The sequence below is a fragment of the Notamacropus eugenii genome, chromosome 1, assembly GCF_028372415.1.
Source record: "Notamacropus eugenii isolate mMacEug1 chromosome 1, mMacEug1.pri_v2, whole genome shotgun sequence".
Classification (NCBI taxonomy): domain Eukaryota; kingdom Metazoa; phylum Chordata; class Mammalia; order Diprotodontia; family Macropodidae; genus Notamacropus; species Notamacropus eugenii.
Genome location: NC_092872.1, coordinates 419351945 through 419376062, shown reverse-complemented (window position 1 = coordinate 419376062; position 24118 = coordinate 419351945). Strand labels below are relative to the sequence as shown.

General features: G+C 39.6%; 1 protein-coding gene and 1 long non-coding RNA gene across 6 annotated transcripts in view; one reads left to right on the top strand and one right to left on the bottom strand.

The window, feature by feature from the left end:
- The window catches only part of LOC140518871 (uncharacterized), a 46748-nt gene extending 24517 nt beyond the window's left edge, over window positions 1-22231 (bottom strand). Inside the window, exon 1 of the long non-coding RNA XR_011972036.1 lies at window positions 21836-22231. This is a non-coding gene — a long non-coding RNA (uncharacterized lncRNA). The remainder of the gene's footprint in view (window positions 1-21835) is intronic.
- UQCC1 (ubiquinol-cytochrome c reductase complex assembly factor 1) overlaps window positions 1-24118 on the top strand; it is a 109867-nt gene that overhangs the window by 84467 nt on the left and 1282 nt on the right. For 4 of the 5 annotated variants that reach the window (XM_072631350.1, XM_072631349.1, XM_072631352.1 and 1 more), the window contains exons 8-9: window positions 12713-12790; window positions 19435-19548. In XM_072631350.1, coding sequence (XP_072487451.1) covers window positions 12713-12790; window positions 19435-19548 — 192 coding nt within the window. Of the gene's footprint in view, window positions 1-1259; window positions 1783-12712; window positions 12791-19434; window positions 19549-24118 lie in introns of those variants that run through there. The other variant, XM_072631353.1, reaches the window with a different exon arrangement.

Here is a 24118-nt window from a genome sequence, read left to right as displayed (position 1 = left end):
GTGGATGCTGAAAAAGCTTTTGACAAAATACAGCACCCATTCCTATTAAAAAACACTTGAGAGCATAGGAATAAAGGGTGCATTCCTTAAAATGATTAGCAGTATCTATCTTAAAACCATTAGCAAGCATTATCTGTAATGGGGATAAGTTCCCAATAAGAACAGAGGTGAAGTTTTTTCACTACTATTATTCACTACATTACTAAATGTTAGCTGTATAACAATAATAGAAATGAGCTGGTTGATTTTAGTAAAACATGGACTCGCATGAAGTAATGAAGAGCGAAATGGGCAGAACCAAGAGAATTTATTGTATACACTATACAGTTGTATACAGTAAAAGCAATATTGCTGTGAACAATTAAGTTAATACTGTGAATAGCTAAGTTACTCTGAGTATTACATATCCTCAAATCAACTGCAAAGACCCATGAAGGAAGATGCTATCCACTTCCAGAGAAAAAAGTGATAAACCAAAGTATGCATAGTATGGTTTTACACACACACACACACACACACACACACACACACACACACACACACATTTTGCGTGTGAGAGAAATAGTCATCCTCTCTAATACAGGGTAGGGAGAGAGGGAGGAGATAGTTCATAACAAAATATAACAAAATGTTTTTAAAAAATTCATAAAAACAAAACTTACTACAAACATGTACAATTGAAATAAATTTTCACATTAGTCATCTCCAAAAAATATTTATCTTATTCTGTCTTCTGAGTTCTTCACTTCCCTTATCAGGAGGTGTATAACATGTTTCCCCATTAGTCCTCTGCAATCCTGGTTGGTCATTATTATACTGATAAGAGTTCAGCACAATATTATTCTATCACATTTATGTGCCCTAACTTGTTCATCCCTTCCCAAATTTATGATCCACCTCCTCAGATTCCTCTTCCTTGCCACCTCAAAAAGTTATATTTTTGTACATCCTTAGAGTTTGTTTCACTTAAGACCAGTTCTTCCCATCCTGCAATTCCTCTTTCAGATCTTTTCCCCTTTTGCTCCTATTTCCTTGTTCAGTGAAATTTATTTGTGTGTGTGTGTGTGTGTGTGTGTGTGTGTGTGTGTATTTTTATATTCTTCCTTCTTTTGACCAGTTCAAATAAGAGTTATGTCAGCAGCTTCTTGGAAACCCTCCTCTTTATATAGAGAGCTGCTTATACACTCTTATTATGTGAGATAATTTTCCATAACTTTTCTCCCCCCCAAAAAATATTCTTTTTACCCCTCTTTTTCTAGTCATTTCTTAAGATCATCAAGACTCTACAACCCCTCCCAGGCCATATCTAATTGGACTACTTCTGTGGACCCTGATGATGGAAGGAGTTCAAAATTAACACGTGTCGTCTCTCCTTATTAAAATGTAATCAGAACAAGAAAATGATAAATGCTGGAGAGGATGTGGGAGAGTTGGAACACTAATTCATTGTTGGTGGAGCTGCGAGCGCATCCAACCATTCTGGAGAGCAATTTGGAACTATGTGGTAGACTTGGAATTTTGTAATAACATAAAAACTTCTTATAAAAAAAAAAAAATCCCAAAGCTGGTTCTCAAGGCAAAATGCCTTCCACACTCAGAGAAAGAAATATGGAAGTCATTCACAAATGTAGCAGATCATGTTTGTGTATGTGTATGTGTTTGTGTATCATGTTTTGATTTGTTATATGATTTCTTTCATTTATTTTAGTCTGACTACATAGCATGACTATAGTGAAAATATACTCAATAGGAAAGTATATGTAGAACCTATACAGAATTGTATGCAGTCGTGGGGAGGGAGGGGGGTAGTGGAGGGTAGGTGTGGGGGGGATAAAATCTCAATTGTATGGCAGTGATTGTTAAACATTAAAAAATAATAATAAAAAAAATAAAAATAAAATAAAATGTAATCAGTTTATACTCTCTTTAGTCTTTTATCATTGTTCATTCATGTTTGCCTTTTTATGTTTCTCTTAACTCCTGTGTTTGAGCTTCAAAGATTCAACAGAGGCCTGATCTTTTCATCAGAATTGTTTCTATTTCATTAAAAATCCATGTTTTCTTCTTCAGGATTATGCTCTGTTTTGCTGGGTAAGTTGTTTTTGGCTATAAGCCCACAACCCTTGCATTCTGGAATATCATATTCTAAATGTTCTGCTTCTCCATAGTGTTGGCTGCTAAATTATATATAATCTTGACTGACTCCCTAGCTTTGAATTGTTTCTTTCTGGTTCCTTGTAGTATTTTTTTCTTTTGCCTAGAGGCTCTAGATTTTGACTCTGGCTATAATGTTCTACCACTGTTCATTTGGGGGTTTCTTTCGGGAGGTGACCAATGGATCCAAGAGATCTGAACAGTTTCTATATAAGGTTTTTGAAATATGATACTTATGCTATTTTTTGTTGTATCTAGTGATTCTTAAATTTTTTCTCATCTATTTTTCAGATCAATCATCTTTGCTGTATCATATATTTTCTTCTATTTAAAAAAAAGTTTTGGTCATTTGACTTTGTTTCAATGTTTCTTCTTGCCTTGTAGAGTTTATATCTTCTGTTGTTCAGTTCAAGTTTTCAGGGAATTTGTTGGATGAGGATTTGTTACCTCTTGTGCCAAGCCATTAATTCTCTTTCCAAATCTTTCCTCCATAGCTCTCATTTCTTTTCTAATTTTTTCCTCAAGTGCTCTCAAATTCACTTACAAAAACATTTTAAACTCTTTTTTAAAAAAAATCTTTCATCATCTCTTCCAGGAATTCTGGTTGAAATTATGCCTAAGTTGTGTTTTTCTCTGAAGCTTTGCTTATAGATGATTTTGAATTATTCTCTTCTGGTTTTTTGTCTTGAGTGTCCCTACCACTATAACAGCTTTATATGGTAGGATTTTTTCATTTGTTCATTTGCTCTTTCTTCTTGCTGACCTCCTGACCTTGGACTTAAAGTTAGGACCCAGGCTGTCTGAACTTTTGGAGGAAAGGTCTAGTTCTGTTACTCTTTTCTTGGGGTACTAAGTGTTGTGTTAGTCTGATCTCAGGGACAGCTCAGGTTAGGGTCTTGTAAGCTTTCAGTGAACTCACAGTGGTTTAATCCAGGGCAAAGTCAGCTCACTGCCCTTCTGTTCTGAGCTCTGCAAGTTCCTGATCTGTATTTTGCTCCAAGTAAGAATAGACTGCTGCTGGACTTATCCACTGAGAAGCTCTGCTGGCTCAGAGTAACAAAACTACAGCTTTCCTTTTGGTCTGTAATTCCTGCCTATGTATTCCTTTGTAGACTTTTGACTAGGCTAGAAGCTGGAACAAGTGGTCCTGGGCAGGTCACTTAACTGTTTGCCTCAGTTTCCTCATTATAAAGTGAGCTGGAGAAGAAAATGGCAAAACCACCATGGTATCTTTGCCAAGAAAACCTCAAATGGAATCACAAAGAGTAAGACACAATAGAAATAAACTAGTGAACAACAACAAAGATGCTGGAGCTGAGACCCTGCTTTGATTCTGGAGTTTGAGCCATAGCCTAGGGCCTACTTCTGAACTTGTTCCTCTCCTCATGTGCTGCGTGGGGGCTGCCACTGCTGTTTACCTCACAATGCCACCCTTGAGCACATATCCCCTCCTCCATCCACCCTCGGATCTGTCATCTATAGCTGAGTTCAGCAAAGCTTCCCAATAGCACCAGTTCCCATGAGTGACCTTAGGACCTCCTCTTGCCAGGATACATAGCCTTTCCGTGACTCATAGAGTTTCCCCACTCTTGACATTCTTCTGGCCAGACCCAGTCAGTCATCTCCGCTGTTTGTGGACTACTGTTTTTCTCCTTATGCTTAACTGGGCTGGAATGTGACTCACTGATTTTTTTCTTTAATTTCCCCATCATGATTTGGTCTGGTGCATTTTCTAGATCTGTTTTAAGGAGTTAGGGTGGAGAGGAGCTAACTACACTCCTCTTTGTTACTCAGCTATCTTGGCTTCACCCTCTTGAACATTAAAATATACAAAGAGCAGAGAAGAGAATTTATTTGAAACTAGGAACTTGTTACATTGTTTTTTAGATGTTTTATTGATATTCTTTTTGCATCTTTGTCCTAGCCGACAAATGACCCACCTCCCTCCCACTAAGAAGCCTCCTTTTGTAACAGTTATGGTCAAAGCACATAAATCCATATATTGACCAAATTGAAAATAATTGTCTCATTCTGCACCTCTAGGTCATGACTCTTTTCCAAGAGTAATCATCAATATTCTGAAATTATGATCGGTCATTGTGATGATCAGGGTTCTATAGTCCTTCAGAATTATTTTCATTTACATTATTGTGGTCATTTTGTAAATTGTAATTATAAATTGTTCTTCTAGCTCTTCACATTTTATTCTGAATCACCTAATTCATATCTTCTCATATGTCTTTGAATTCAGTAGATTCATAATTTCTTATAGTTCAGTACTCTTTCATCACTTTCATATACCACTTTTTTTTAGCCAGTCAGTTGGTGGGTGACCACTTTATTTCTAGGTCTTCTTTGCTATAGCAAAAAGTATTTTATATTCTTGTACACATAGACTGCATTTCTTCTGTCTTTTATTTCTTTAAATATACACCTCATTTGCTGGACACAAAGGTATTTTCTACCTTTTAGCTCCTTTACATTTTAGGACTTTTGAGATCTAGTTTTAAATTGCTTCCCAGAGTGGTTAGACCAATCACAGCTTCAACAACGGTGTTTAGTATTTCTGTCTCCAACTGCCATTTTCATCTTTTGTCATCTTTTCTAATCTGATGGGTGTGGAACCTCTAGATTACTTTCAATTTGTATTTCTCTTATTAATGATTAGGAGCATTTTTTTGTATAGTTGTTGATATAGCTTGTATATTTTTCCCATTTGAAAACCGTTTTATGAGTTCTTTCATTTCTTTCAGATTATTATTGGAGATACTGAATAGGATTTTGTTTTATTGTACTGTGAGAACAGTACTTAGCATTCAGGTCTGAGAGGTCAAGGACTTTTTCTTACTCATCTTTCTGTCTTTAATAGCACCTGGCACTATGCTTTCCTAGGCATTCAGTAATTGTTTATTGAATCATTTCCAGGGTGATAGAAAAACATTAATTATGATACTCTCAGATTAGCCTTCAAACTAGATGTTGGCCTAGCTAGCCCACAGTTTGGCTCACATCATACTTACTAATTTGACAGTGAGAATGTCATATGGGATAGCATCATAAAACCTTCTGGACATCTAGGTAGAAGAAGATGTTACATTTCTCTCTTACCTTACTTATGTGACCTGTCTGTATCACAAAAGGAATTCATGGTTGGTGTAGTAGAGTTTAATCTTCACAATCTTTTTTTTTTAATTTATTTAACTTTTAACATTTATTTTCACAAAATTTTGGGTTACAAATTTTCTCCCCTTTTCTCGCCTCCTCCCCCCAAACCCAAGCATTCTAATTGCCCCTGTGACCAATCTGCTCTCTCTTCTATCCTCCCTCTCTGCCCTTGTCTCCGTCTTCTCTTTTGTCCTGTAGGGCCAGATAGCTTTCTTTACCCCTTAACCTGTATTTCTTATTTCCTAGTGGTAAGAACATTACAGTTGATCCTAACACTTTGAGTTCCAACTTCTTTAGCTCCCTCCCTCCCCACCCCAATCTTCACAATCTTAATGGAGTTTTGTGTTAACCTTCAGATTTTTTAGATGATTGTTCAAACATATTATTGTCAAACCAAGTAACCTATAATTTCCAGGGTGATGACCCACTTCCTTTCTCAAAGCTGGGCATATTTCTCCTCTCAGTGTCTGAGATTTCTCTGCTTCAGGAAGATTAGGTATGATGGTTGGGTGCTTAGCAGTGAAATCTGTCATTTTCTTGATACCTTGAATGTACATATGCTCATACCTTGCAAATTTTAAACACAGGTTGACTTCTCTCTCTTCCCTTCAAGCTTTTGCTTTACAAAGGCTTCTTCCAAATAACAACTATGATAACATGTTAAAATAATAAATTATGCAAATTTTACTAACATGAAACTTTTTAGGAATGTATATGTTGAGTAAAGGTAGGTTTGTTGATATATCTATCCATGTTACTCAAGATAAAAAAAATCTAAAAAAATTGTATTCATCTTTTTTTTTCCATCAGTCTAATGTACAGTCTAATATTGGTGTCTCTTATTTTTAGGGGAAAAAAAGTGAAGAAAAAATAAATCTGCTTTTTTGACTTCCTTCCCTTTCTTGAGGGAAGCAAAACTTTTCTTATCCTGCCAAGATAACAGAAAAATTACTTTGTATCTCCTTTTTGGGAAATATTTTGTATTTACTTTGTAAATACTTTGTATTTACTTTTCGGTTAATATTTAGCAATGGGCTAATATATTCAGTGGTTGATTGACATTAGTTTATTGTTAATGAGCTCACTATTGAACATACATCACAACAGGAATCACATTCCTATTCACATGTAAAGATGATTAAAAGAAGAGAATCATGATATGACATCTGTTTGATATATTCTGTATCCCTCTGGACACAACAGACTGCTTCCCATCTTAAGGGCCCTGTAGGAAGAGGGAACAGACTTGATTTATGGCCTCTGAGGATAGAACAAGGACCAACAGTGTCAGGAAGCCAGGAAGAAAGATTTCAACTGATGGTAAAAAGAATGCCCAGTCAGTGCAGTCCAGCTGCAGAATAAGGCTACCCCATGAACTTATTTGTGGGAGATATTGTGGAAGATGTTCACCTTTACGAAGGGGGTTTGACTAGGCGACCTCTGAAACTCCTTCTTTAGTTCTACAATCCTAGAATTCTATAAGATTCATGTTTCTTTGCGTTAGATCATTAGGTGATTCAGAGATAATGTTCATCCATATCAGCTTTGTCATATGTCCAGTTCATTTCTGCAGTTTATTCCAGTATAGGTTCTGGACCATTCAACCTCATTTGCTTTTTTTGGAAAAGTTGAACATATCTTTACAAACTGATTTCCCTCCTTTTCTTCCTCTCTCTCCCCCAGAAAAAAAAAAACCCAACAACAACAAAACTAAGTCTTTCACACAGAAAAAGCCCCAGAATCTAATGGAAAAGGATAGCCCTGGACTGTGAGTTAAGAGACTTGGGTAGTTAGTGGTGATGACCCAGTTAATTGACTTGCACTAAGACCTTGGGCAAATCAGTTGACTTCTTTGGGCCTTAGTTTCTTCATCTATAAAAATGAGGTTGGACTAAATGACTTTTAACCCTAAATCTGCAATCCTGTGCAAGTTTTCTTTCCTCTCTGGTCTCCTATTTTATCATCTTTGAAATGAGTGGGTTGCCCTATGGGTTGCTAAATTCCCTTTCAGCCCTAAGATTGTATGTCTTTTTTATGAGTCCTACCCTGAAGGAGCTTAAGCTGTAATGGAGAAACATCACATATAGATAATGGAGTTTAGTGAACAGAGCAAGTGACTTGACATTCGACAGCAACAGAGCAGGAACAGTCCTGTTTGGAAGTGAAATTGCAGCCCCATGTGGTGCTTTATCATTAAATACAGAGCACTTTGAGATTTCAGGATGCTTACTGTTTATGTCTCACTTTGGCATTCATTGACTTATCTAATCTTTGTAACATCCCTGAGTAGATGATAAAGGCAGTAGTATCCCAGATGCCTAGAGTTAGGATGACCAGTGTTCAGGTGCTATGTTGAACACATAGTGACTGTATGATCCCAGGCAAGTCTCTTAACCTGATTTGCATTAGTGAAAAGTTTCCACAGTGTGAGTTCCCAACAAAGATGAAATCGCAGTTTTGGGACATCCTACCCCAAATGAGGTCTTACTGTGAGTACTTCCTCCACCAGTAGAGGTTGTAACCTGTCTTGACCTTCTCATCCTGTGTGATTCTTATGACTTCCTGTAAATCCTCCATTGAAGATCCAACAAATTTGCTAGAGGCTTTCTTCTGGTTCAATTAATATTTTATTATTATTCTATTAATATTTAAAATATTTAATTGTGGGATTATATGGGATAAGTACTCATGCTAGTGTTCTGTTATCCTTCACTCTTGTTATGCGACTGATCCACATGTCTTTTCTGGTAACACCCATTCTTGATATATCTCTTAAGCCATGTTTCATGTGCACATCATTGTATCCTGCTTGTAGCTCCCACGAGTCTTTCCACTGCCTTAAGTGTCACTTGTTGTTTTGATTCTTCTGAGATTGAGATGTTCCATGATTTATAGTCATATTGCATTATAGATAACCCATTTTACAAATAATACCTGATATTATAGTATACCTGATATACAAAAGTACTGTATACTTGCAAACTACTTTATGTATGTATGTTGTAATCCCAGCTCTGTTAGGTACAGTAAGCATTATCCCTATTTTTAGAGAGGAGGCAACTGAAACCCAGAACAGGAAAATTTCCTACTTAATCTCACAAGAGCTAGTATTTGCCAAAGCTGGGGCTCAAACCCATGTGTTAGTGGCACTGAGTCCAGTGAAAAGCATCTTGCTGCCTTGCAGGCTGGTGTTCATCCTTCAGACATCCTGGACATATTCCATTAAAAATTTCTCAGCTTGAGTTACTTTAGTGCCTTGTTCTTTTAACCTGTTAGTTATCTTCTTCATTAATCTCCTGATTAGCAAATCCAGTATGGCTATTTTTTCTTTTTAATATAGTAAGTGGCCCCCCCCCCCCATCCCCGGGATGTAAACTCCAGGACCTGTCCCTGGGCTGCTAATGTTTGTTTTCTTTGCCCCTTGAGCCTGCCTCTGCTATAACATTCGCCGTCTGTGTTAAGTAATCCTTAAGGTACCACTTTTATTATGTCATAAAAAGTGCATGGCAAATATATTATAACTCATGGACTTTGTTTAGAAATGAACGGATAATTTATTGAGTGTGTTACATGAGCCTTGCCCCCTTTCCCAGTGCAGCAGAGACTTGGGGCTCACTCAGGAGTGTCTACTGAGAGCGCCCCCAGCCCGTGACACACAGGGGATGGAGGCATGAGGTTGGCTAGAAATTACATCATAGTTTATGTACTCAATAAAAATTTAATTAAGTCATTACAGGAATTGCAGTCATCATTTAACCCTCTGATTTCTTCTGTTGAGTTTATTATTAAACATTCAGTAATACCAGTCACCAAATCTTGATGGCCTATAAAATATCTGCATGGATTTTAATAGCTGAATAAATGGGAAAATATGAGTAACTGACAGAAAAGGAACCTTTCCTTGTGGTTTTGCTCTGTGGACTTTTATAAAAAAGCAAAGTATTGTGAAAAGGGATAGCAGCTGAGGGGGGAAACAGCCCGACACTGTCTGGTGGGGAGTGCTTGTCTGCTATATGCATTTGTATGTGTACAGGGCTGTGCTCTGTGTATGACACAGAGAAGGAAGCATGTAGTTGTCCAGAAGAGGAGAGAATGAGCTCTTGCAGGAGAAGCATAGCATACCTACCAACAGAGAAAGACACGAACACATCAGGCTGGCATGAGAGGTGTCTCAGCATTCTACATCCTCCGACTGACTGGAAGAGCCTGGGTTATTTCAGTGACCAGCCCTTAGAAAGCCACTATCTGCCTCATATGTTGGCCGCAGATCATATGTCTGTAGTGATCAAACTGTCTGCCATTCCCTTCTCACAAGGTCCCATTTCATGATCTAATCCAACCTGGCTAATACTTCAGGAAAACCAGTTCCCAGGTGCAGCTAGAAGTGAAGGAGGAGGCTCTGTGTGTGCAGAATGACCAGTTAGACAGCTAGTCATGAGGGAAATGCCATAACAAAAGTAAAATTGGACTTGAAGGAGGGAACTGAATATATGACATGAGATCAGTCTAAGCTATTAGGATTTCCTTATTAATACCCAATCCTGTCCCATCACCCAGAGAGCTCTAGGAGTTTCTCTGTGGTTGGTATGTTTTTTGTTTCCGTTGTGAATATCAGCATTACCATACATGTTCTGAGCACTTACCACATGTAGGACTCTGTCCTCAGTATTGGAGACAAGAAAGAAGAGGATGCAGAGAATTAAGAGATGTGATTTCTGCTTTCAGGGAGCTAACAGTCTAATAGGTGATAATACATATAGATGGTACACTATAACAGAGTACTGTTGGAACAACATAGATGTGTTTTCTGTGTTGATAAGGGCTGGAGAGGGGGAGATAGAATTGTTGTAAAGAAAAAAGTGACAAAGTTTGGTGAGTATGTGGAGATATGTGGAGTGAATGAGAATGAGTAGTCAGGGATGACACCAAAGTTGTGAATCTGGGTGACTGAAAGGATTTTGCTGTCCAGAGTAACAGAAAGTTCAAAAGAGGGGGTGCGTTTTGTAGGAAAATATCACTTTTTTCTGAACCTGTTGCATTCCAGGTGCCTGTAGAACATCAAGTTTGGTGCTATGCTCTTTCTATCAAATCACTTGGAACTTTTTAGTAGACAGTCTTTATGAGTTTCTTTTCTGCTTGCCAAGCAACTTCTTGCTAGACTTGGAGGATAGACACATATTCTATCATTGAACCTGTTAAATCCAGTGATTGAATTGAATAAATGGTTAGAGCCTGCCAAATATTGTTCTCCCTCTTTGAGAACTCAGGGTCACCTCTGTTTTATGAGGAGCTTTAGAAAACACTAGGGCTGAATAAATGGATATGGTAGTGATCTACATAGAGAAAGTAATTGAACCTACGGGAGCTGATAGAGGACAGAGCTTTGGAATATACCCACAGTTATTAGGCATGGCATGGATGACAAATTATTGCTGGGGCAACGAGTGAGGAAGAGACACAGGACAGAGCAGTGTCATAGAAACCAAAGAGGAGAGGAGGTCAGCAGTGTCAAATATGGTCATGAAAGAGGTCAAGAAGAATAAGGATTGAGAATAGATTTAAATTTAGTGCTTAGGGAGCAGGGATAGTTTGGGAGGTTGAGAACAATTTTAGTTTTTTGATCAAAAGCCAGAGGAGGTTATGAAGAAAGTGAGAGGAAAGGAAGTGAAGAGAGTTTTATTGAGAAAGGGAAGAAAGATACAGGATGATTGCTAATCAGGGATAGTAATCTGATTACTCTAGTAATGATTTTTTAAAGATGGGAGAAATATGGGCATGTTTGTAGGTAACAGAGAAAGAATAAGTAGATGAGAAGAGGTTGAATTTAGATGTCAGGTGGTAGGGTAATATTCTAGCAAGGACAGAAGGGAATGAGGTTAAGGATACATGTAGAAGGCTGAGAAGGGATATCTCTTCCTCAGAGACAAAGAATGAAATACAGTGGGGAAGGGATGTCAAGGGATTGTAAGATAAGTAGAGGTTGTGAGAGAAGGAAGAATGGAGAAGCATTATACCTAATTAGTCCCAGTAAGTCGTTTTTACTATTTTCAGGGAGTATACTTTGATGTATTTGTCTACTGTGTTCAAACAAGTTTTATTTTAAAATAATAATAAAACTTGGTATCATTAATGCAGTACCATGCACTAGTAATAGTAGTAACTAGTAAACCTGTAAGAAATGTTTTGTTGGTTTTAAGTGGCACTGTAGAAATATGATCAAGTCTTCTCCTCTAGGAGCTTACAGACAATTTAAAAACACATTACATGGAGTAATAGGGCAAAACAGTGTCTGATTTGTTGCCCATGTGACTTGGAGAAAGAATACTTTTCTAAGGGCTTGGGACTTGCAGGGAGTCTTCCTGCAGAATGTGGGCTTGAATTTGAATCTTGAAGGCTGGATAGGTTTGACTAGGCAGATAGGTTTGACTAGGGGAAGATCATTCCCATTAAAGGGAACAACATAAGTAAAATCTTGGGGCAAGTGTGATATATTTGGGGGAAAGTGAGGAAACTTTTTCTTGTATGCCCTGTGTTTAGTCTTTCTGTTTATAAGTTGAGGGTGTTCTTGGTGCTTTAAGGAACCCTACATTCTGATTCAATTCCATCAGATTACCAGCTTCTCAAGTACTTTAAAATTCTTTGGTATGGCTATTCCCTTTTTTTTTTTTTAAAGGTAGTTGGAGTTAAGTGACTTGCCTAGGGTCACACAGCTAATGTCTGAGGCTAGATTTGAACTCAGGTCTTCCTGACTCCAAGGCTGTTGCTTTCTCCACTGTACCACCTAGCTGTCCACTATGGATATTCCTTAAAAAGGCATCATGTAATGGAAAGTACTAATCTTAAAGTCACAGGCCCTGAGTTTAGATCCCAGTTCTGCAATTTAGTATAGGACAAGTCATTTGGATTTCAGGGAGCTAACAATCTAACAGGTGAGATGATACATGTGTTGGACTAGATAATAATCCCTAAGGTCCCTTCTGAAACTGCTCAGTAGTCTTTATATGTTAATCGATCTTAATGTGGCACTCTTCTGCTGCCAAATAGCTCTTGAAACCTAGTTGGGCTGGTCCTTGGAGAATTAACACCTAATCTATCCCTGAACCTGTGGTATTGAATGATGAGAACCTGAGAGAATTATGCTACTTTCATCACTTTTGAGAATCTAGTTACATCTAGGAGAAGATCTTTAGGAAAGGCAGAACCTAAGGAGGTGGCTAGATTAGGCTTACTCTGAAAGTGAAGAAGCTAAAAACTGATTGGTAGAAAATTTGATTTTTACTCGGGGAACTTCCATTGTACCACTTAGGGCCATTGTGGCTAAGAGAGGACCATACTACTTTTGGCCTTTTTCCTTTCATTTATACTTCTGTTTTTGCCATTTTTGTCTTGACAGGTAAATTCCTATATCCTGAAGAAGAACATGCTAATCATGACAAATAATTTCTATGCAGGAATCTTGGGATATGATGAGGTAAGAACATGAGCCAGACCATGAACATCTGATACTGACCTGCCTCCATAGTTACTTTTCCTGTCAGTGGCCATCAGTGGATGCTGCTGATTAGTACTCTAGCACTAATTGTTGGTGCTAATTTCATCATAATTCTCAGCTAGAATTTTTGAGAGATTCCTTTAGATCCAGCTCTGTGCTTGGTGCTAGGGATATTGAGCAGCCCTAGTCCTTGCTTTCAGGGAGCTCCCATTTTGGTTTGGGAAGATAGGATTTGTTGAGTAAAATGATATCCTTAACAAAATGAGTCTATTTGTTATCTAATCTCAACTGAAGGACCCTCACTGGAATAAGGCAGTTCTACTCATCATTCAACTGAAACTTTCTCCAGAGTTACCAGTGATCTTTTAATTGCCAGTTCTAGTGGTCTTTTCTTAATCCTCATCCTCCTTGACTTCTCTGTAGTCTTTGATGCTGTCAATCACTCTCTCCTCCTGGATACTCTCTTCTTTCCAGGTTTTCATAACTCCTGCTTTCCTCCTGCTTCCCTTCCTCCCTGTCTGGCCACTCTTTAGTCTGCTTTACCATTTCCTAAGTCACACCCACAAAACTTTCTCTTGGACTGCCTTCTCTTCTCCCTCCATACTTATTTACTTAGTGATCTCATCAGATTCCATTGATTCAATTATCATTTCTATGCAGATGATTCTTAGATCTGTTTAACAAGCTCTAAATCACTCTGCTGATCTCCCATTGTGAAGCTCTAGCTTCTATTGGACATAACGAATTGGATGTCTCATAAACATATTGAACCCAACACATCCAAAACTGAACTCATTATCTGCCCCCCAAACCCTCCCTGTTACTGTCAAGGGCACCAACATCCTCCCAGTCACCCAGGCTCACGACCTCAGTGCCATCCTTTACTTCTCACACTTAACCTTCCTATCCAGTCTGTTACCAAGCCCTATCCAGTCTGCCTTCGCAACAGTTCCTGTATGTGTCCTCTCTCCTGACAGAGCTGCCCCCTTGGCACAACCCCTCATCACTTCATGCCTGCCTTGGACTATTACAATAGCCTTCTTGTTGATCTTCCAACCTGCAGTCTCTCCCTGAAGTGAAAAGTCCATCCTCCACTTAGCTGACCATGTTATTCTTCCTCCATAAACTCCACTGCCTTTCTTATCTCCAGGATCAAATATAAGATCCTTTGACTTTTAAATTAACACAAACTAGTTCTTGTCTACCTTTCCAGTCCTATACTTTACACCCTTCTGTGTGTTCTGTGCTCCACTAATGCTGACTGCCTTCTGTTTCTTGCATATAACGTTCCATGTCTCCTGCTTCCAGGCCTTTTCACTGGCTGTCCCACATAATCTGGAATTTTCTCTCTTCATCTCTGCTCCTGACTTCTCTCCTTTCCTCTATGACTCAGCTCAAACCCTGCCTTTGCAGAAGGCCTTTCCCAGTCACCTTCCACCTCCGCACTCCATCATTGTACCTTCCTTCTGAGGTTACTTCCCGGTTATCCTTTATATATCTTACATGTACATGGTTGTTTACATGTTGTCTCCCCCATCACAGTGTGATCTCCTCGAGGGTAGAAACTTTTTATTTGCTTTTCTTTGTATCCCTGTGGCTTAGCGCAGTGCTTGATATTTTGTAAGCACTTAATAATACTTATTGACTTGAATTGATCCTCCTTAATTGATTCTCACTCAGCTCTCCTTAGTGGCTATTCTAGACTTTCTTTTTACATCTCCCACACCACCCTTAACTCATGCTCACAGCTGAGGACCTTGCCAGGTTTTGGGTTTTTTTTTTTTTGAGAAAATAGAGGAACATTTGCCCTAAATTCCCTCTACTCTCCTCTATATCTCACAACACCTTGACATCCCAGTCTCTGTAGGATGGTCTTCTTCTCCTGGCCAAGGCCAACCCTCTACATCTGTCCTTGATCCCATGCCCTCCTGTTTTCTCTAGCAATTTGCCCTGACACTGGCATCCCCTCTCTTTTTTTATCTTCAGTCTCTCCCTACTGGTTCCTTCCCTGCTGACTACAGTCACTCGTGTATCTCTCCAAAATAGCTGCAAAATCCATTTCCTAAAGTGGATGGATCATGCCACTCCTCAACTCAATAAGCTTCACTGGTTCACTGTTACCTCTAGATTAAAAACAGACTGACATTTGAAGCCTTTCATAACCTGACCTCTTATTACCTTTTCATCCTCCTTACATATTACTTCATTTCATTTATACTACAGTCTAGCCAAACTGGCCTTCTCACTGTTCCTCACTTATGCCACACTATTTCCTGTTTTAGTGTCTCTGCCCTGGTTACTTGTGCCTGGAATTCACTTCCTCTGTACTTTAATTTCTTAGAATTCCTTGTTTCCTTCAAAACTAAGCTCCAACTTCTAAATGAAGCTTTTCCTTCTTCCAAGATCATCCTGTATATATTTATGTAGTGTTGTTTCCCTTCACTAGACTGTAAGCTTTTCAAGGGTAACGAGTGTTTGACTTTTGTCTTTGGATTCTTAGCCCTGTACCTGGCACACAGTAAGCACCTAATAAATGCTTGTTGATTAATTGTGCCTGGTGAGTGACACAGTGGAGTTTGTTCTGGGGTCAGAGGGAGAAGAGTTGTCCAAGAATTAGGGCCATCAAGGAAGGCTTTTTGAAATAGATGGGACTTGAGCTGGCCCTGGAAATATGGGTAAAACTTAGATGAATAGATATGAGATGGTGAAATCCAGATGCCTAGCCCTACTGCCTTGTTGATTCTTCAATCTTCTATCTAATTAGACTGGTTAAATTGGATATTGTGTTTGAAGGATAGTTACCATTTACTGGGTAGTCATTTCAAAGAATTATAATGGAATAAAATAATCTGGGGGGGATGTAATCTGCATTGGTAGATAGCATTTCCTTAACAAGTCATTTCCCACACCAATGAAACTGCAGGAGTCCTGAAACAGGAAGCATAATTTTTTTCTGTCTTTTATGATTCCAAAGGTAATTTTGAGACTTTCAGTATCTTGTGGCCCAGCACTTAGCACAGTGCCTGGCATATAATAGGCAATTAATCAATGCTTATGCATTGATTAATTGTGGCCATCACAGCCACATGACTTCATTTACCAGGATGGCATTTTCTCCTTGGCTTCTAGATGACTGGGAGTTTGCCAGTGACCTCCAGTGAACTATGGTGATGGCTCTGGGAAAGAATAGTCGCTTCATAAGTGGGGGACTGTGAAGTTTATTAAGCTTAAGGGCTCATGGCCCAAGGGGTTAACCCGAAGCACTGAGCCCAAATGAAATATCAGAGACTCAAGTTCCCAAGATGTTTTGTTTTTCCAGTGGTGGACTTGCATGGTGCTTTTACATTTCCCAGAATACTTTTTTCAGTGGATTCCTATTTATCCTCATTGCAGCAATCTGAGTAGGAGTTAGGCCATTCAAGCATTATCCTCATTTTACAGTCTAATCAAAAAGCATTTAAGTGTCTGGCTTGGCCATAGTCCCTTTGGTAGGTATTATTGTGAGGAAGAAGAGAGTGGTGAAAGATGAGGAAGACATTCCAATCTTGCTAGAGGAACAGTCAGATGAGGTAGATCAGGCCAGAACTTTTCAAGGGAAGAATGGGCTGGAGAGGTAAATTGGGAAATCATAGAAGATAAGAGTTGGAGGGACCCTTAAAGATAATTTAGTCTAAATGTTTGTGTTTCAGAAGAAGAAACTGAGATTCAGAGAGGGGAAGAAATGTGCCCTTCCCACAGCTGGTCAGTGGACAGAGCTGGGACTAGAACCCAGGTCTCCCATCTCCCTGTGCAGTGTGCTTTCTCCTTGGCCACATTACATCTTGCTTTGCTGTGAGAAACACATGATATTAATATGCATGAAAATACTCTGTAAATTATTAAAGCCTGGGCAGAGGTAAAAGATAATTATTTTGACTTACTGTTATGACTATTAAAAGAATCTTAATCTCCCTTTTCCTTCACTACCAGACTGCAGTGATTTTCAACCTGTGCCCACCATCACCCTTCCTTCTTTTCTAAAACTGCCCCAATCTATTATGTGACACTGCTCCCTGGCTTTTCCTTCCTAGTCTTCTTCTCTGTTCTCCCAGTCCTTGCAGTCTGTGCCTCACAATATATGAATATTCATGCCAACCCCACTGCAGCTTGTGCCCAGGGCATCTCAGACATATGTGCACAGGCAGTTTCATTAGCCAAGTGCTCAAAAACAACCACAACATGCCTGAGCTTGTCCTTGGGCCTCAGCCCTGCCTTCTTCCTTAGCTCCCAGACCAAGTTGTTGAATTGTGGGGGTGTTTATCAAGGGATGTTTGAGGTGAAACATTTTCAGCCAATCTGTCAGCACCCTTGAAGGGTATGTAGCTTGTGACAGCAAGATTAGACTCTTAATGGATTGACGGCTGTGGTCAGCTTTCAGGTATATAAGTGTCTCTGAAGCGAGCAGGATGCAGCAGCTTTTCACAGCTACAGATCCCTGGGTCCACTTTCATAGGATCATACATTTAGAGGACATATGGTACAGCTTCTTCATTTTACAGGTGAGGAAACTGAGTCTCAGAGAGGTTAGTGTCATACAGGTGGTGTGTGGCAGCATCAGCATTTGAATCTAGTCTTTTGATTGTAAATCCAAGGTTCATTCCACTATGCCATGATGCCTGCTAGTTTGACTCTATAAAGTCAGAGATACAGAGGACTGAGCTGGGAAGTAAGAGTTCTTGGGTACCAAGCCATGTACCCTGATTAGCCCCTGGAGGAGCTCAAGATGGGGAGCTATTTATATCCATAAATTAAGTTGTGCATCATCACCCATTGCAGCTCATGATGATGTTTCTGGGCTCTCCTTTACATAGAGGAGGGCTAGACTAGGCTATACTGGTTAGCTCATAAAGTGGGTTAAAAAAAAATAGTGGTAATGAGACCACCATAGCAATTTCTAGATCCATAGGGACCAAAGAAAAAGTCAGCCTCCATAGGATGGTTCCTATCCTTTGTTGTGAAGACATATGCTGTTGTTCAAAGGGAAGGCAGCAGGTAACCTGCAGAAAACTGTTTCCTGCACTTGCAAGGAACATGAGTTCTATTCTCAGCTCTGCCATTTGTTAGTAGTATGATCTTGAACATATCATTTCATTTCTTTGAGCCTCAGTTTCCTCACCTTTAAAATAGGGTTACCTCATCACCTTCCTCACAAGGCTGTTGGGAGAATCAAATGAGATGTTATATGTAAGTACTTTCTTACCATAAAGTTTCATAGAAATGGAAGTTTGTACCATGGTCACAGATGATTTAATCCAGGAAGCATAGACCAAGGCTATCTCTGTTACCAAACACACAACTCTGACCATATGTCCTCTTCATAGTGGAAGAGCATGTATTACTTTGACGAGTGGGAGACTGTAGGAAACACAGATGCAAAACTACTGCTGCTACTTCTCCACTTCATGTCCCACACAGAGCTTTGCGATCATGACAGGATCTTGGGGAAAGACTTCCAGGCTCCTGTCCTGTCTCAGTCACTGACTTACCACATTACATTCACGGAATCTTGAAGATGCAGAGGACCTCAGAAGTCATTCAGGCTGTTCCACATCTCAGTGAGAATCCCAGAGATAGCATACCTAAGATGCTCACTATCCTTTACTTAGAAGAACTCCCATGAAGGGAAACAAACTACCACCTACAACAGCCCATTCTGCTTTTAAATAGCTCTAATAGTTAGAAGTTTTTCTTACTTCAAGTCAACTGTAAATTACATGTCTTGTTCCTAGTTCTGGCACACACACCCTCCTGTTCTGCCCCCGCCCCAAAATGACAACCTTTCAGATATTTGAAGGTAGCTATCACATTCTCCCTCTGTTCTTCATAGCCCAGGGCCTACAGCCAACCATCATGGCATGAACTCATCAATGACCTTGAGAAAAGGTGCCCCAAGAACTGATCACACTGCTCCACATGTGGTCTGACCAGGGCATTGTGCACCCTTCTGTCCCTTCCTTAGTCCTTGACACTGTACTGTCTATTAATTCTAAGATTACATTAGTTTTTCCTTCTGAGGGCCTTAACTCTCTCCTCTGTAACACTGGGGAAATAGACTAGATGGTCTCTGAGACTTTGTGACTGTGTCTCTATAGTAGGAATTCTTAACCTAGGGAGCTCAGACAGCCAAGGGGTTGGTGGATAGATTTCAGGATATCTCTCAACTTGGATGGGAAAAATATGTTGATAACTGTATTTCAACATAATTGATTTCCTTTGTAATCCTATGTATTTTATTTTGTGTCTTTAAAAATGATTCTGAGATGGGTCCATAGACTTCACAGCCATCTATAACACAAAACAAATATTAAGAATTCTTACTTTAGAGCACATTACCCTGGAGTCCCCAGCCACTAGCACTCCATGATGTAGTTTTATCTTTACCTTCCGATTATAACCTGTGTGCCCTTCCTCCTGTGACAGGAGGGGGCAACCTAACATTACTGCCCAATGTCTGAGTAAGGAGCCAGGCCACACAGTGTTCAGAGGGTGCCCACTCAGATTGCTCATTGACTCAACTGCTTTGAGTTCTTTTCTGGCTCAGGGCAACCCCCTCTATGTGAACTCTCAACCCCATTGTGTTACAGGGCATCCTGTCGGATGATCATGGGCTGGCTGCTGCTATCTGGAGGACTTTTTTTAACCAGAAATGTGAAGACCCCCGACAATTGGAGCTACTGGTAGAGTATGTAAGGAAGCAGGTAGGTGTTCCTTCCCAGTTAAGCATCATTTTATTTGTCTTAGGAAATGAAATTTTTTTTTTGTAAACTCTGCCTACTAATATTAGGTGAAAATCCAGCAGATGTTATGCTGTGTTCAAAAGTTAGAAATCCCTCTGGACATTGCTACCCTCTCAGAGTTCTGTAGCTTCCACTGCTGTCCTCTTAGTTGCAAAGTCTCTATCTGAATCTTGGCTTCTTTTCTGTGTCCCTTGTATCTCTCCTTCTTCAGATTTCCACTACCATTTTTTCCTAGATCACCATTTACAATTATGTACTTTCCTTTGTATCATAGTTATTTGTATCATTTTTCTTCCCCATTAATTTATAGGTTCGTGGCCAACAGGTTCTGAGTTAAAACTGTCTTGTGTCCTCATTGCTTAGCATAGGGTCTTCCACATAGCAGGCACTTAATAAACATGGATCAGTTCTCCTGGCACTGATTATTTCCTTGCATCCATAACTGCTGTGTTACCTGAGAACAAGGTAGCATCTTTTGCAGTGACACAATACCCTGGCTCCTTAGCTGGCCAGGCATGAGGGGATTTGAGGAAGCTGGATCAGTCATTAGTAAGAATTGATTGAGAACATGTTGTTTGCCCACAGTGTGCTTCAAGAGGAGACAGCAGCTTCTACCCTTAAAGAACTTACCATTTTGTTTAGATCTGATTAACATGAAACCGCCATTCATTCATTTATGCATTCAACAAATATTTGTTAAGCATGTACTGGATTCTGAGCTCTGTGCTGTGCTTGGTGCTACAAGACATAGACTTTAGGTAAGACTTGGTACTGGCTCTCAGGAAACTCACATTCTAGTGAGGAAGAGGACATAAATACAAGATAACTATGGTAGACAATATTATATGATAAATGAATTAGAGATAAAGAACAAAATGCTGTGTAAAGTCTGAGGGGGAAGATCTTTGTGGACTGTGGGGTCAAGGAAGAAAGCTTCACTAAAGTGATGTTTGAATTGAACTTTAAAGAACTGGACAAGGATTCAGCAGGCTTAAACAGGGAGGATGGACATTCCAAAAATAAGGAACAGGATGAACAAAGCCATGGGAAACCACAGGGCATGTTTGTTAGAGGGTAGTCCTGTGGGTTGGAAGACAGAGTGAGTTGAGGTAGGAGCGGAAAGGAACAATGGAGTCAGATTGTGAAGAGCCTTAAATGCCAAACAAAGGAAGGACAAAGCAATATCTAAGTGATAAATCATGGATTTAGATTTAAGGCAGGGGTTCGTAATCTGAATTTTAAAAAAAATTTAATAAGTAAGTAGTTTCCTTTGGAAATTATATGTCTTTTATTTCATCTAAAAACATTCTGAGAAGGGGTCCAGAGTCTTCACCAGGACACAAAAATCAGTCAACCCTTCTTCTCAGGGCTGTAGGAGTTCACAGAAGAGAGAGATCACTGGAGTAGGCAGAAAAGGCTTTTTGTAAGAAGTGAAACTTGAATTGAGTCCTAATGAACGAGTGGGATTGAGACACAGTGGTACAAAGGGCATAGGAAGCAGATTCAGTCCAATGGAAGTCTTTAAATGCCAAGACAAGTGAAGGATGAGGCAGTACACATAGCCTTTATATCTTCTCTTGTTGAGAAAGGTGACATGGTTTCCACTGGTATAGTTTTGGAACACATACCACCCAATGACCTTTTTAGTCCTTCTTAGGTGCCCTTTCTTAGATGCCCACCATGGGCATCTTGTGGCCACAAAGACCACTGACCCCTAGTTAACTGCTAACAAGGCAATTGCCTGTAGGGAAGCCCTGGCCTGTGCCTGTTTGTGGCAGTAATCCCATCAGGCAACAGTTGAATCTCCTTTATTGGTCTTTAATTCCATTCCTTAATGCCCATTAGAAAGTTTTAATTCCTTTAAAACTGAAAATTCCTCTTTCTTTCCATTTAACAAGCATTTACTCCCTGTCACTCCATACACCAGCACATCTACCCCCTTAGGAAACCATAATTCCTGAGCTTACAGCTCTGGCCCAGGGCAGGTTTGGGGACCAACCTCAGGAAGAGAATTGGTTTAGGTAGAGTCAAGGGATTGATTTGAATCTGCTAGGGTGTCCTGATAGTTATAGTCTAGTGATTCCAAAGTTTCCAGAAATCTTTTGTTCATAGGTCTATAATTTCCCCCCATGAAATATACACAGCAAATATTATAGTATCATCCTCATTTAGTGATGAAGAAATTGAAATACAGGAGGGGACTTTCCTGTGGTTTGTCAGTTTTTCAGTTACAAGATCCCAAACCTACCTGGTTAGGTTGATTCATGAACTTAATCAGCTGCCTCTGGTCTCTCAGATAGTTCCTGGATTCAAAATGCCCAGTAAGTCAGGTCTCTGGTGTTCTTGTGGCTTAATGTTGAAGGGATCTTATCACCCCACCACCCCCACCCTCCAGTTACTCATTTGCTTTCCTCGGGCATGACCAGACAGACTGCAGTCACACTGAATCTAGCCCAGTAGCCAAAAAGAGAAAGTTCCCAGTATCTTTCCTTAAGAGGACAATGGGGCAAAAGGATAAGCTTAGTTTCAGGGTAAGCAAAGCTTACTAAGGTGCTGTTGAACCCAGGCCAAAGCAGCTCTGGAGACCAGACCAGTTCTTGATCCTACTCAAGGGTTTCATCATCTTCTGGACTCATTCTCTGAGAGAAACATTAGCTAGTAAAGCATCCTTTGCCCTCTTGGCCAGCACAGAGGCAGTTAATGGAAAAGAGCCCTGGATAAAGGCCAGAACAAGAGATCTGGGTTCTAGCCTTAGTTTTGCTGTGTACTCACTCTGAGATCCAGGCATGCTCTTTTCCTTTCTAGGTCTTTCTCTCTCTCTCCTCAGCTGTAAAATGAAGGGGCTAGGCTAGATCAGGAGTTCTTAACCTGGGCTCCATGAACTTGTATTTTTTGTATTTTGATAAGGGTACTCTAACTATATGGACAAAGGTTCCTATAGTCAAAATGATGGTTTTTCCAGTAGCAGTGTATGGCTGTGAGAATTGTGAGAACTGATGCTTTCAAATTGTTGTACTGCATAAGATTTTTGAGAGTCCTTTGGACAGCAAGGAGATCAAATCGGTCAAGACTTAAAGAAGTTAATTCAGGTTATTCACTGGAAGGTCAAATACTGACAAGACAGGACTTACTGGAAAAGCCCCTGATGTTGGGAAAGATTGAAGGCAGAGAAGGAAGAGGGGACAGAAGAGGATGAGATGGAGAGAATGTCATGGAAACAATGAACATTACATGAACACACTGTAAGAGACAGTGGAGGACAGAAGTGCCTGGTGTGCTACAGTGCTTAGGAGTGCAGACTGAACAACAGCAATGTTTACTTCAGTAAAATCAGTTTCTTTTGTAAGCCTATGTATTTTATTTTATGCCTTTAGAAACATTGTTCTGGAATGTCCATCAATTGGGGAATGGCTGAACAAGTTGTTGTGTATGATTGTGATGGAATATTATTGTGCTTTAAGAAATGATGGGATGCTTTTAGAAATCTGATTCTAATCCCTTCGCTTTACAGATGAGTAGCTGTAGCCCAGGAAGGAGAAAAGACTTGCCTAGGGCCATGCAAACAGGAAATGGCAGAGTTGCTATTTTGAATTGAATTGAAATTAGTATTGTGGTTCCACTATTAATATTTTACTGGGGCATCATGGTGAAAATATTTCTTTAAAGAAATAAAAAAACTTTGTTTCCATTTTAAAAAATCAATTTAATTCATTAAAAAAAATTTTACAAAAGAAAAACCTGGAAAGACTTACATAACTGATAAAAAATGAAGTGAGCAGAACTAGGAGAACATTGTACATACAATGGTCAACTGTGAATGACTTAGCTGTTTTTTTTACTTTTCATATTTTTCTGGGAGTTTGTTTTCTTTCACAACATAATTAATATGGAAATTTGTTTTGTATGACTGCACATGCATAAACTGTGCCAAAATACTTGTCTTCTCAGTGAGGAGAAGGAGGGAGGAGAAAATTTGGAACTCAAAATTGTAAAAAACAAAGTTTAAAAATGTTTTTATATGTAATTGGAAAATACACACACACACACACACACACACACACACACACACAGACATTTTTCTAAATAAAAAGTATTATTCTGAAAAGGGGTCCATAGGCTTCACCAGAGTACTTAGATGGTCCATGATACAAAAAAGTTAAAACCCAGCTCCACCACTTGCTGGTATCTGTGTGGAATCCCTGAAGACACCTTGACAGGATCGAAGAATTGGAAGACCTCAGGAGCCATGTGATTCAAGCCATACAAATAGAAATTCCCCAGTAGCACATATATGAGAAGTGGTCATTCACTCTATGCTTGAAGACCTAGAGGACAGACAGACAGACAGACAGAGACATACACACACACACTCTCCCTCCCTTCCTCCCTCTCTCTTGGCAACTTAGTCCACAATGGGATAGCCCTAGTTGTTGGGAAGTATGCCCTGACCTCAAGCCTAGGTTGACCCCTTTGCAGCTTCCACCCCTTGGTCCTAGATTTGCCGTTTCGGGTCAGACAGACTTGTTTTTCC